Below are 13,514 nucleotides of genomic sequence, written 5' to 3'. Positions count from 1 at the left end.
ATTTTATGTGTTGTGAGCCGCCCTGAGCCACCTTGGTGGGAAGGGCGGGATACAAATCATAAATAAATAAAAAATAAATAACCAAACAAAATTTGCTTAGACTTCACAATGAAAAATGCCACTCTTATTCAGGGGCATCATGTGGCAAAGCCAAGGTTGCCAACACTGGGTTGGGCAATTCCAGGAGATTTGGGGGTGTAACCTGGAGCGGGTGGGGTTTGAACCTCAGTGGAACATAATGTCACAGAGTCGACTCTCCAAAGCAGCCGTTTTCTCCAAAGGAGTTGACCTGCATAGTCTGCAGAGCAGCTGTAATTATGGGTCCCACCTGGAGATTGGCAACCCTCGCTAAACCCCTGCCCCAAAGCGATGCAAGAACCAAATCTCACCTCTGCTTCCGTCACCACAGTCTTCTTGAACAACCGGTCCAGGAGCTCTTCGTTGGAACATCTCACATATTAAGGAGCATAGCGTGTTTTATTCTGAGACAGTAAAAAATGTGGCCTAATTATTGCAACTCAGAAGAATCCTGTGAGTCAAACAACAATTACCCTTTTATCATAGAGTTGGAAGGGACCCCCAGGGTCATCTAGTCCAACTCCTGCCCAATTCACAAATACCTCCACCTAAGTTCACAGGTTCACAGGTGTTGCTTGCTCTGTTCAGTTCTGCTCTTGTTCAATAAACGCTCAAGCTGGCTGAACTCACTATGTCAGAGGTAGCCAAACTTGCTTAACGTAAGAGCCACATAGAAAAAATGTCAGATGTCTCAGAGCTGCAAGACATGAACATCGGAGGGAGGGAGGGAGGGAGGGAGGGAGGGAGGGAGGGAGGAAGGAAGGAAGGAAGGAAGGAAGGAAGGAAGGAAGGAAGGAAGGAAGGAAGGAAGGAAGGAAGGAAGGAAGGAAGGAAGGAAGGAAGGAAGGAAGGAAGGAGGGGAAAGTAGAGGTGGAAAGAAAGTAACTTTAAATGCATTCTCCAAGCCACTGAAGGAGGAAAAAAGGAGGAAAGGAAGCAACATAGAAGAAATGTCAGATGTTTGAGAGCTGCAAGGAAGGAAGGGGAGGAAGGAAGGAAAAAGGAGGAAAGGAAGCAACACAGAATAAATGTCAGATGTTTGAGAGCTGCAAGGAAGGAAGGAAGGAAGGAAGGAAGGAAGGAAGGAAGGAGGGAGGGAGGGAGGGAGGGGGAAGGTAGAGGTGGAAAGAAAGTAACTTTAAATGCATTCTCCAAGCCACTGAAGGAGGAAAAAAGGAGGAAAGGAAGCAATATAGAAGAAATGTCAGATGTTTGAGAGTTGCAAGGAAGGAAGGGGAGGAAGGAAGGAAAAAGGAGGAAAGGAAGCAACACAGAATAAATGTCAGATGTTTGAGAGCTGCAAGGAAGGAAGGGGAGGAAGGAAGGAAGGAAAAAGGAGGAAAGGAAGCAACATAGAATAAATGTCTGATGTTTCAGAGCTGCAAGGAAGGAAGGAAGGAAGGAAGGAAGGAAGGAAGGAAGGAAGGTCAGTAGATGGAAGAGGGAGAGAGGTGGAAAGAAAGCAACTTTAAATGCATTCTCTAGGCAGCAGGCTGGCTTGGCTTGGAGAAGTGATTTAAAGAGACAAATGCCTTCTCGAGGCTAGACAACAAGGTGGTGGCAGTTTCGAGAGCCACACGATATGCGTAGAAGTGCCACGTGACATGTGGCTCCCGAGCCACAGCTTGGCCACCCCTGCACTGTATAATAGTTTCCAATAAAGGATACAGCTCCAAGACAAGGATCAAGGTTTTCCGCGTCTCGAACTCGTCCAGCAGTCGAGTGATCCTGTCGTGGGACAGCGTGGCTAAAACGTCCCTCTCTCGATAGGCCTGATCCCTTGTTCTGCTTCTCAGGGGCATGAATTTGGCTGCACAGAGCATTCGGTTCTCTTTATGGACCACCCTCTTGAGGAGGCTGAAGGAACCTCTGTAAAGAATTTAAAAAATCTGACATATGGAGGAAGATATTGACCTTGCTGGACAAGGGTCAGGTTCAATATAAGGCAGCTTCATGTGTTCATGTGACTTTCTTATTTAGTCTTCTCTCTGCCCCCAAATCAGAACCGACAAAAGGAAATATTACTTTAAGAACATAAGAACAGAAGAGAAATCCTGTTGAATCAGGCCAATGGTCCCTCCAGTCCAACACTCTGTGTCACATAAAAACACAAGAGAAGCCATGTTGGATCAGGCTAATGGCCCATCCAGTCCATCACTCCGCGTCACATAAGAACATAAGAGAAGCCATGTTGGATCAGGCCAATGGCCCATCCAGTCCAACACTCTGTGTCACATAAAAACATAAGAGAAGCTATGTTGGATCAGGCCAGTGGCCCATCCAGTCCAACACTCTGTGTCACATAAGAGAAGCCATGTTGGATCAGGCCAGTGGCCCATCCAGTCCAACACTCTGTGCCACATAAGAGAAGCCATGTTGAATCAGGCCAGTGGCCCATCCAGTCCACCACTCTCTGTCACACAGTAGCCAATATATGTGTGCGTGTGTGTGTATACACACACACACAGACATATACACACACACACACACCGTGGCTAATAGCCACTGATGGACCTCTGCTGCAATCCCCTCTTGAAGCTGGCTATGCTTGTAGCCACCGCCACCTCCTGTGGCAGTGAGTTCCATAAGTTAATCACCCTTTGGGTGAAGAAGGACTTCCTTTTATCCGTTTTAACCTGTCTGCTCAGCAATTTCATCGAATGCCCATGAGTTCTTGTATTGTGAGAAAGGGAGAAAAGTACCTCTTCCTCTACTTTCTCCATCCCATGCATAATCTTGTAAACCTCTATCATGTCACCCCGCAGTCAACATTTCCCCAAGCTATAGAGCCCCAAATGTTTTAACCTTTCTTCATAGGGAAAATGTTCCAAACCTTTAATCATTCTAGTTGCCCTTTTCTGGACTTTTTCCAATGCTATAATATCCTTTTTGAGGTGCGGTGACCAGAATTGTACACAGCATTCCAAATGAGACCGCACCATTGATTTATACAGGGGCATTATGCTACTGATACTCTTTATATGTACCTTACTTGAAGCCACCACATACCTTGAACCAACCCCGAATGGGGTCAACGTCAAAACCCGAGTGTCTAAATTTCAACGGAATGCCAATCAGAAAGATTTCCTTTACCTCGCTATTTCTTGCTTGACCTCATAGAAAGAATGGAGCTTCCTTCTTGTACTCTCTTTCTTGGCCTCTTGACTTTTCTTGTCTGCAGGACGAGGACAAAAAGAGAAAGTCAACAACACAACACAACACAAACTAACAAACAAAAAAACCCTGGCTTTTCTGTGTGATCTATGTTCTGCGTTCCACACCTCTTCCCTTCCAAGGAGCATTGTTGTGGGGCCGGGCCTCAACTTTCTGAGCATTGTACATGAACAAATGGAATACTTTGGTCGGACGCTTTGTTAACTGCAAATACGACTGCTGGTGTGCAGTTTAATACATATAAAGAGTTGCTCTACCTAGAGACAAGTCACTGATTCACTAAGCCCAGGGGTGTCTGCATCTCGCTTTGCCAACCTCCAGGGGGTGGCTGGAGATCTCCTGGGATTATAGCTCATCTCCAGGCAATGGAAATCAACTCCCCTGGAGAAAATGAGGGGAATTTGAGGGTGGATGGGAGAAACAGAAATCCCTTCCAAGGTATTGCCTCCAAGTCTCCAAGATTTTTCCAAGCCAGTGCCGGCAACTGGACTTTATGCCTCCTGCTATGGTCACGGCCGCACCAGTGCTGTTCAAACCACCCTCGGGACATAAAGGACTTTGCCCTTCCCATCTTCAGAAGGCAATGTAGGGTCGATCTCCTGGAGAGGCAGCAGATGGATTTTCTAAATATTAATAAGTGTATACTTCAAATATGAGACACCAAATGAGCATCCAACAAGCTTATCCCAAGTCATCCCACCCTCTCGCCAGATAAACACCCAATGTGTGTGTGGGGGAGGGACGGTGGCTCAGTGGTAGAGCATCTGAGTAGATAAGACAGATTTTGATGGACCGAGGGTTTGAGTCAGTATATGGCAGCTTCATATGATCATATGTTTTGGGGAGGGACGGTGGCTCAGTGGTAGAGCATCTGCTTGGTAAGCAGAAGGTCCCAGGTTCAATCCCCGGCATCGCCAACTAAAAAGGGGTCCAGGCAAGTAGGCGTGAAAAACCTCAGCTTGAGACCCTGGAGAGCTGCTGCTAGGCTGAGTAGACAAGACTGACTTTGATGGACCAAGGGTCTGATTCAGTAGAAGGCAGCTTCCTATGTTCATATGGATCGAGGTGGTGTGGCGGTATTGCTGTTGCTAGACCTATCGGCAGCGTTTGATATGGTCGATCACCGGCTGCTGACCCGCCGCCTCGCCGACGCAGGGATTCAGGGGTTAGCCTTACTGTGGCTTTCCTCTTTCCTTGAAGGTCGGGGACAAAGGGTGGCAATTGGGGGAGAGCTGTCTCGGAGGCACCCACTTAATTGCGGGGTGCCTCAGGGGGCGGTTCTCTCTCCAATGCTATTTAACATCTTTACGCGCCCCCTTGCCCAGATCGCCCGGGGGACATGGGCTGGGTTGTCACCAGTATGCTGATGACACCCAGCTCTACCTATTGATGGGAGGCCGGGCCGCTGATGCCCTTATAGATCTGGACCGGGCATTGCAAGCCGTTGCTGATTGGATCAAGCTGAGCGGGTTGAAATTGAATCCAGCAAAGACAGAGGTCCTTTGCTTAGGCCGCAGCGCCCTGGAAGGAGGGATTCCCCTTCCAGCTTTTGACGGGACGCCATTGGTACCAGTGCGTGAAGTCAGGAGCTTGGGAGTGCTACTGGAGTCCTCCTAGACAATGGAGGCCCAGATAGCGGCCACTGCCAAATCCGCCTTTTTTCATCTTAGACGGGCAAGGCAGTTGCCCCCCTTCTTGGAGCGAGGTGACCTGGCAACAGTGATCCATGCAACGGTCACCTCGAGATTAGACTACTGTAATGCCCTCTACATGGGGCTGCCCTTGTACCGAACACGGAAACTACAGCTAGTGCAGAATGCAGCAGCCAGGCTGCTAGTGGGACTACCTCGGTGGGAACACGTGTGGCCTAGGCTGCGGGAGCTGCACTGGCTGCCAATTGTATACCGGGTTAGTTACAAGGTGCTGGTTATTACCTATAAAGCCCTATATGGCCAAGGACCTGCCTACCTCAGGGACCGCCTCTCTCCATATGTTCCCCAGAGGGCACTGCGTTCCAGTTCACAAAATCTATTGGAAATCCTGGGCCTATGGAGGCCAAACTTAAAACAACTAGGGAGTTGGCCTTCTCTATAAAAGCGCCCCAATGGTTTTGAATCAGCTGCCGGAAGAGGTGCGGGCCCTGCGGGACCTCAATCAGTTCCGCAGGGCCTGCAAAACTGCCCCTCTTCCAAGAAGCCTTCAAGACGTGACCAGACTGAATACAACGCTGCCTGGATAAATAGAGACTGTAGCACCACCGTATTGTTTTAGCTTTTTAACATTAATTTATATTTGTATTTGTATTTATATCATGAATTGATTTTACCTGTATTGTTATTTCATGATATCACATCATGTCTTTGTAAGCCGCCCTGAGCCTGCCCCGGCGGGGAGGGGCGGGATATAAATAAAAACTTTATTATTATTATTATTATTATTGTTGTTGTTGTTGTTGTTGTTGTTGTTATTATTATTATTATATGTTTTGGGGAGGGACGATGGCTCAGTGGCAGAGCATCTGCTTGGTAAGCAGAAGGTCCCAGGTTCAATCCCCGGCATCTCCAACTAAAAAGGGTCCAGGCAAGTAGGTGTGAAAAACCTCAGCTTGAGACCATGGAGAGCCACTGCCAGTCTGAGTAGACAATACTGACTTTGATGGACCCAGGGTCTGAGTCAGTATACGGAAGCTTCATATGTTCATATGTTTTGGGGAGGGACGGTGGCTCAGTGGCAGAGCATCTGCTTGGTAAGCAGAAGGTCCCAGGTTCAATCCCCGGCATCTCCAACTAAAAAGGGTCCAGGCAAATAGGCATGAATAACCTCAGCTGGAGACCCTGGAGAGCCATGAATGGGGCTGTGGCTCAGTGGTGGCCCAGTGGTAGAGCATCTGCTTGGTAAGCAGAAGGTCCCAGGTTCAATCCCCGGCATCTCCAACTAAAAAGGGTCCAGGCAAGTAGGCGTGAAAAACCTCAGCTTGAGAACCCTGGAGAGCCGCTGCCAGTCTGAGAAGACAATACTGACTTTGATGGACCAAAGAGGGTCTGGTTCAATATAAGGCAGCTTCATACGTTCATATATGTACTTCCTGATCCTGGAGTTGACACGTCCCACCCAGTCACTGGCCAGATCCAGACTGAGAAACTCCTGGAGATGTGGGGATGGAGCCTGGGGGGGGGGGGGGGACGTAGAACCCCCCCCCCCCTCCAAAGCAGCCATTTGCTCCAGAGGAACTGATGCCTGTAGTCTGGAGATGAGCTGGAATTCTGGGCGATCCACAGGGCCCACCCGGAGGCTGGCATACCTACCTGATCCTGCGCATATTTACTCAGCAGCAAGTCTGTCACTTAGAGGAGGAGGGCCGGGAGCTGTTCCAGTTTGCAGCAGAGGAGTGGCCTCGCAAGAATGCGTCTAAATTAACGGCAGGAAGCTACTGGCTGACTGGATATTAGGAAAAGCTGATGAACAGTGGGGGGAGGTGGTGAGTTCCACCTCACTGGCAGTCGTGAAGCAGCAGCTGGACAAACACTTGCCTGGAATGCTCTAGGCCAGGGGTGGCCAAACTGCGGCTCAAGAGCCACATGTGACTCTTTTCACACATATTGTTTGCCAGTTTGGTGTAGTGGCGAAGTGTGCAGACTCTTATCTGGGAGAACCAGGTTTGATTCCCCACTCCTCCACTTGCAGCTGCCGGAATGGCCTTGGGTCAGCCGTAGCTCTGGCAGAGGTTGTCCTTGAAAGGGCAGCTGCTGTGAGAGCCCTCTCAGCCCCACCCACCTCACAGGGTGTCTGTTGTGGGGGAGGAAGGTAAAAAGGAGATTGTGAGCTGCTCTGAGACTCTTCGGAGTGGAGGGCGGGATATAAATCCAGTGTCTTCATCTACCTCACAGGGTGTCTGTTGTGGGGGTGGAAGCTAAAGGAGATTGTGAGCCCCTCTGAGACTCTTTGGAGTGGAGGACGGGATATAAATCCAGTATCTTCATCTACCTCACAGGGTGTCTGTTGTGGGGGAGGGGGAGGTAAAGGAGATTGTGAGCCGCTCTGAGACTCTTCGGAGTGGAGGGTGGGATATAAATCCAATATCTTCTTCTTCTTCTTAAAGACCCCACCACCCCGTAAAATGGCTTGGAGAAGCCATTTGTCTCTTTAATCACTTCTCCAAGCCAAGCCAGGCAGTGGCTTGGAGAATGCATTTCAAGTTGCTTTCTTTCCACCTTTTCTCCCTCCCCATCTGTTTTCCTTCCTTCCTTCCTTCCTTCCTTCCTTCCTTCCTTCCTTCCTTCCTTCCTTCCTTCCTTCCTTCCTTCCTTCCTTCCTTCCTTCCTTCCTTCCTTCCTTCCTTCCTTCCTTCCTTCCTTCCTCTCTCCCTCCCTCCGGTTCTCCAACATCTGACCTTCACATCTTGCCGCTCTCAAGCATCTGACGTTTCTTCTATGTAGCTCTTACGTTAAGGACGTTTGGCCACCCATGTTCCAGGCTGAGCCTGTATTTTAATTATTTATTTAGGTTAATTTATATTCCGCCCTTTACCGGATGGGCTCAGGGCGGATTACATCCAGATAAAGCCAGTCACATACAATAAAACCAGATGAAGGAAGCATGGGTGGTGGTGGGGGGGTTGGATTAAATGGCCTCTAGGGCTCCTTCCAGGACAGGCACCACAGTGCCCACCAGGCTGGGGACACCAACCTGGGTGGTGACACATCTCAAGGAAGCTATCTGGCTTACCTTCTTGCACCACTAATTCTGCTTTGCATAAGACCTCTCCTCCTGCATTCTTAGCCATGCACGTGTAGACACCACCATCTTCAGGACTGGTGTGGTAGAGAATTAAAGAGTAGCTTGTCCCTTCGCTGAACAGACGGACTCTTTCACTGTCCACCAAGAGGGAAATCCCCTAGAAGAAGGAAAAGCCACAGTGAGAGGCAGAGTCGTGTGAGGTTTGGCAAATAATGATCGGATAGACTTCTTCCATATATGTATTTGTTGTTGTTCAGGCGCACAGTCGAGTCTGACTCTTTGTGACCCCGTGGACCAAGTCACACCAGGCCCTTCTGTCTTCCACCATCCTCCGAAGTTTGCTCAAATTCATGTCCGTTGCCTTGATGACACAGTCTAACCATCTCATCTTCTGCCGTCCCCTTCTTCTTTTGCCTTCTGTCTTTCCCAGCATCAGGATCTTCTCCAGGGAGTTCTCCCTTCTCATTGGGTGGCCAAAGTATTTGAGCTTCAGCTTCAGCATCTGACCTTCCAGAGAACAGTCTGGGTTGATTTCCCTTAGGACTGAGTGACTGGATCTTCTTCCAGTCCAAGGGACTCTCAAGAGTCTTCTCCAGTGAGTGCTCCCTTCTCATTTGGTGGCCAAAGTCTTTGAGCTTCAGCTTCAGCATCTGACCTTCCAGAAAACAGTCTGGGTTGATTTCCCTTAGGACTGACTGATTGGATCTTCTTTCAGTCCAAGGGACTCTCAAGAGTCTTCTCCAGTGAGTGCTCCCTTCTCATTGGGTGGCCAAAGGATTTGAGCTTCAGCATCTGACATTCCAGGGAACAGTCAGGGCTGATTTCCCTTGGGACTGACTGATTTGATCTTCTTCCAGTCCAAGGGACTCTCAAGAGTCTTCTCCATTGAGTGTTCCCTTCTCATTTGGTGGCCAAAGTATTTGAGCTTCAGCATCTGACCTTCCAGGGCACAGTCAGGGTTGATTTCCCTTAGGACTGACTGATTGGATCAGATGCTATAGTACATAACCCTTCTCGTTACAGAGGTGTCACTAGGGTTGAAAGTAATTGATACAAAGAGTTGCAAATAACCCCAGTCCCCCAAGTCCCCCCGCAGACCCAACAATTGAAAAGCAGGATATAACATAAGGAAACTACAATCGACATCAACAATCAAAAAGCAGGATATAACATAAGGAAACTACAAGATGTTATTGGGAAGGACAGATCTCGCCTTTCCCTTTCTCCAAGCCATTTAAACCAAAATAGCTGAGCAAACCACCTTTGCTCATCTCTTGCCTTGAAAACCCCATGGCCCGGGGGGGTCAACATGAATTGGTTGGAACTCGAAGGCACACAAAAAATTCCTTTATTTGCAACTCTGCTTCGGCAAAGCCTTCTCCTTACCTTAAACCAAGCAACGATTGGCTGGGGATTTCCTTCAATAATGGCATCGAACTTTGCCATCTCCCCGCACCGAACCTGCACATCTTCGATCGTCACCTGCATGTACGGTGGGGCTGGTGAGACAAAACATTCCCGTCAGTTGTGTTTTGAAAAAGAAGAAAAGAAATAAATCAGAGCCGTGAACCCGTTCTTCCCCCTGCTCTGAAGGGACTTCTCATGTCGTTTTTGTGCCCCTGTCACTTACGATGGAAAGTCCAGACTACTCCCTCATCCTCCCATTCATGTGCACAAACTGCAAATTCTAGTAGGCGACCCCAAGGTCATCTAGTCCAACCCCCTGCACAATGCAGGAAACTCACAAACCCCTCCCCCTAAATCCACAGGATCCTCATTGCTGTCAGACGGCCCTCTAGCCTCTGTTGAAAAATCTCCAAGGAAGGAGAGCCCACCACCTCCCGAGGAAGCCTGTTCCACTGAGGAACTGCTCTAAACTCACAAACACCTCCCCCTAAATTTACAGAATCCTCATTGCTGTCAGACGGCCATCTAGCCTCTGTTTAAAAACCTCCAAGGAAGGAGAGCCCACCACCTCCTGAGGAAGCCTGTTCCACTGAGAAGAAGAATTGTAGATTTTATACCCCGCCCTTCTCTCTGAATCAGAGACTCAGAGCGGCTTACAATCTCCTGTATCTTCTCCCCCCACAACAGACACCCTGTGAGGTGGGTGGGGCTGAGAGAGCTCTCACAGCAGCTGCCCTTTCAAAGACAGCTCTGCTAGAGTTATGGCCTGACCCAACCCATTCTGCAGCTGCACGTGGAGGAGTGGGGAATCAAACCTGGTTCTCCCAGATAAGAGTCCATGCATTTAACCACTACACCAAACTGGCTCTAATGGTCAGGAAGTTCTTCCTAATGTTAACGTGGAAACTCTTCTGATTTAATTTCAACCCACTGGTTCGCTCCTGACCTGAGTCATTCAGAACACCAGGTTTTCCCACCGGTGTCCATCAACACATTGATGGCCCAAGGGGCTGTGGCTTAGTGGTAGAGCATCTGCTTGGCACGCAGAAGACCCCAGGTTCAATCCCCGGCATCTCCAGTTAAAAAGATCAGGCAGGAGGTGATGGGAAAGACCTCTGCCTGAAACCCTGCAGAGCCACTGCCAGCCTGAGTAGACAATACTAGCATTGATGGATCAAGTGTCTCCTTCAGTAGAAGGCCACTTCAGCTGAGGGGCCATGGCTCAGTGGTAGAGCATCTGCTTGGCATGCAGAAGACCCCAGGTTCAATCCCTGGCATCTCCAGTTGACAGGATCAGGCAGCGGGCAGCGTGAATGACCTCTGCTTGTACCGCCGGAGAGCCTCTGCCGCTCTGAGTACATAATGCTGACTTTGATGGACCAAGGGTCTGGTTCAGCATTTGTGTTCAAGTTGACTTCAAGCCCGAGTATCAAGTGGGTCATCTCACCTGCATCGCTCTTCCCTGTTGTACAGACAGTGGTCGGCTCCCCGGTCTCGATGTGAAGTCTTCTCAGCGTTTCCCAGATGGCATCAGCTTCCCCCATGATCTGGGGTGTCCTGTAAAGGAGGAAGAAGCATCATGCAAACAGAACTTATGAGACTCCAAGGGGCAAGAGGAATGGAGACGTCAGCACTGATAATGAGACAGGAAACCGAAGTCTTGATTCGGTCCATGAGGACGCGTTGCCTTGAGCTTCTTTATCCGTTGCCGTTTAACAGTCTCCGATTGCATCTGAAGAAGTGAGCAGTGACTCACGAAAGCTTCTTCCCCTGCCAAAACTTGTGTTAGTCGTCAAGTTGCTACCGGACTCTTGCTCTTTTTTTGCTGCCATTCCCCAGTAGGGGTGAAAGCTAGGCAACAACTTTCCTCCGTGGCATGCTAATCCCCCAGAGGTAAGAGAGCATTCGTTTATGTGATCTCCCCGTCTAAATTCTGAACAAATACCCCCAACGACGTGCAATTTTCCTAAAGGTGTATTTCAGTTCCCTCTCCCGCAGCCTGACGTAGGAGCTGCGCGGTAGGATATTGTCTATAATTGCATGGCATCCAGAGCTGCAGAGCTACGCGCTGGGTTTTACCTGGCGGTGGGAACAGTGCCCTCTTGAACGCCGTCCTCGTGGGCAGCTGCAGCTGGCTGAACAACGCCGGGACTGGATAGTTTTTCAGTTTTGCCTGGAACCTTAGCAGGAGTTTCCTGCTGTTCGGCTGACAGCAAAGACAGAACTCGTTAGGTAAGGCATTGGGGGGGGGGGGGGGACAGAGGGAAAAATTACAACAGAGAAGCATTGCAATGATCATTGTCCCCCCCCCCTCCCTTTTTCTAAGTCACTGTGAGCTACAGAGAGGCAGAGGGGCATCTCAGAGGGCTCTTGTCCAAACTAGAGTGCAGGTAACATTTTGGGTAACGGAGATCCAAAATACAATCCACTCTTATATTCTTAGAGGACTCTCTTAGGGGCATCATTTATTTCATTTCATTTATATCCCACCTTTCTTGCCAATGAGGACCCAAAGAGGCTTACATCATTCTCCTTTTCTCCTTTCTGTCTTCACAACGACCCTATGGGGTAGGTTAGGCTGAGAGGGCGTTAACTGGCCCAAGGTCATACAGCAGGCTCCCATGGCCGAGCGAGGGATCGAACCTGGGTCACCCAGCCCACCGCTCTAGCAAATGCACTGCACACGAGTAGACCCTTTACTATGGTAGCATGGTGGAGTCCGAATCCCAACCACATGACTGGGAGGGGCGGGGGGAACAGCATGCCAATGGATTATGCAACTAGAGCATTAGAAGAAAAAGATATTGGATATATATCCCGCCCTCCACTCCGAAGAGTCTCAGAGTGGCTCACAATCTCCTTTACCTCCCTCCCCCACAACAAAAACCCTGTGAGGTGGATGAAGATACTGGATTTATATCCCGCCCTCCACTCCGAAGAGTCTCAGAGGGGCTCACAATCTCCTTTACCTTCCTCCCCCACAACAGACACCCTGTGAGGTAGATGAAGATATTGGATTTATATCCCGCCCTCCACTCCGAAGAGTCTCAGAGCGGCTCACAACTATCTTCCTCCCCCACAACAGACACCCGGTGAGGTGGATGAAGAATTGGATTTATATCCCGCCCTCCACTCCGAAGAGTCTCAGAGGGGCTCACAATCTCCTTTACCTTCCTCCCCCCCACAACAGACACCCTGTGAGGTAGATGAAGATATTGGATTTATATCCCGCCCTCCACTCCGAAGAGTCTCAGAGCGGCTCACAATCTCCTTTAGCTTCCTCCCCCACAACAGACACCCTGTGAGGTGGGTGGGGCTGGAGAAGGCTCTCACAGCAGCTGCCCTTTCAAGGACAACCTCTGCCAGAGCGATGGCTGACCCAAGGCCATGCTAGCAGGTGCAAGTGGAGGAGTGGGGAATCAAACCCGGTTCTCCCAGATAAGAGTCTGCACACTTAACCACGAAACCAAACTGGAAGAAGACTGCAGATTTGTACCCCGCCCTTGTCTCTGAATCAGAGACTCAGAGCAGCCTACAATCTCCTATATCTTCTCCCTCCACAACAGACACCCTGTGAGATGGGTGGGGCTGAGAAAACTCTGACAGAAGCTGCCCTTTCAAAAACAGCTCTGTGAGAGCTATGGCTGACCCAAGGCCATGCTAGCAGGTGCAAGTGGAGGTGTGGGGAATCAAACCAGGTTCTCCCAGATAAGAGTCCGCACACTTAACCACGAAACCAAACTGGAAGAAGACTGCAGATTTGTACCCCGCCCTTGTCTCTGAATCAGAGACTCAGAGCAGCCTACAATCTCCTATATCTTCTCCCTCCACAACAGACACCCTGTGAGATGGGTGGGGCTGAGAAAACTCTGACAGAAGCTGCCCTTTCAAAAACAGCTCTGTGAGAGCTATGGCTGACCCAAGGCCATGCTAGCAGGTGCAAGTGGAGGTGTGGGGAATCAAACCAGGTTCTCCCAGATAAGAGTCCGCACACTTAACCAGTACACCAAACTGGCTCTCCTGGGAACAGATATTTTCAACAGAAAACTCGATGTGAACATTGAAAACAAACAGCGCCGGCCCAAGGGCACATGGCGCCCCAGGGTGGCACCTCCTGC

The 13,514-nt window shown here is 49.6% G+C and overlaps 1 protein-coding gene across 1 annotated transcript in view; it reads right to left on the bottom strand.

Moving 5' to 3' along the window:
• LOC132578334 (obscurin-like) overlaps positions 1 to 13,514 on the bottom strand; it is a 28,469-nt gene that overhangs the window by 4,290 nt on the left and 10,665 nt on the right. Inside the window, exons 2-8 of the mRNA XM_060248276.1 lie at positions 11,476 to 11,602; positions 10,844 to 10,953; positions 9,376 to 9,488; positions 7,978 to 8,146; positions 3,172 to 3,253; positions 1,747 to 1,947; positions 390 to 450 (exon numbers count right to left, since the gene is read on the bottom strand). Of these exons, the coding sequence (XP_060104259.1) occupies positions 390 to 450; positions 1,747 to 1,947; positions 3,172 to 3,253; positions 7,978 to 8,146; positions 9,376 to 9,488; positions 10,844 to 10,953; positions 11,476 to 11,602 (863 nt within the window). The remainder of the gene's footprint in view (positions 1 to 389; positions 451 to 1,746; positions 1,948 to 3,171; positions 3,254 to 7,977; positions 8,147 to 9,375; positions 9,489 to 10,843; positions 10,954 to 11,475; positions 11,603 to 13,514) is intronic.

This window comes from Heteronotia binoei, chromosome 10, assembly GCF_032191835.1.
Source record: "Heteronotia binoei isolate CCM8104 ecotype False Entrance Well chromosome 10, APGP_CSIRO_Hbin_v1, whole genome shotgun sequence".
Taxonomy (NCBI): Eukaryota; Metazoa; Chordata; class Lepidosauria; order Squamata; family Gekkonidae; genus Heteronotia; species Heteronotia binoei.
The sequence above is the reverse complement of the archived record's forward strand: the minus strand, read 5'-3'. Positions and strand labels throughout refer to the sequence as shown.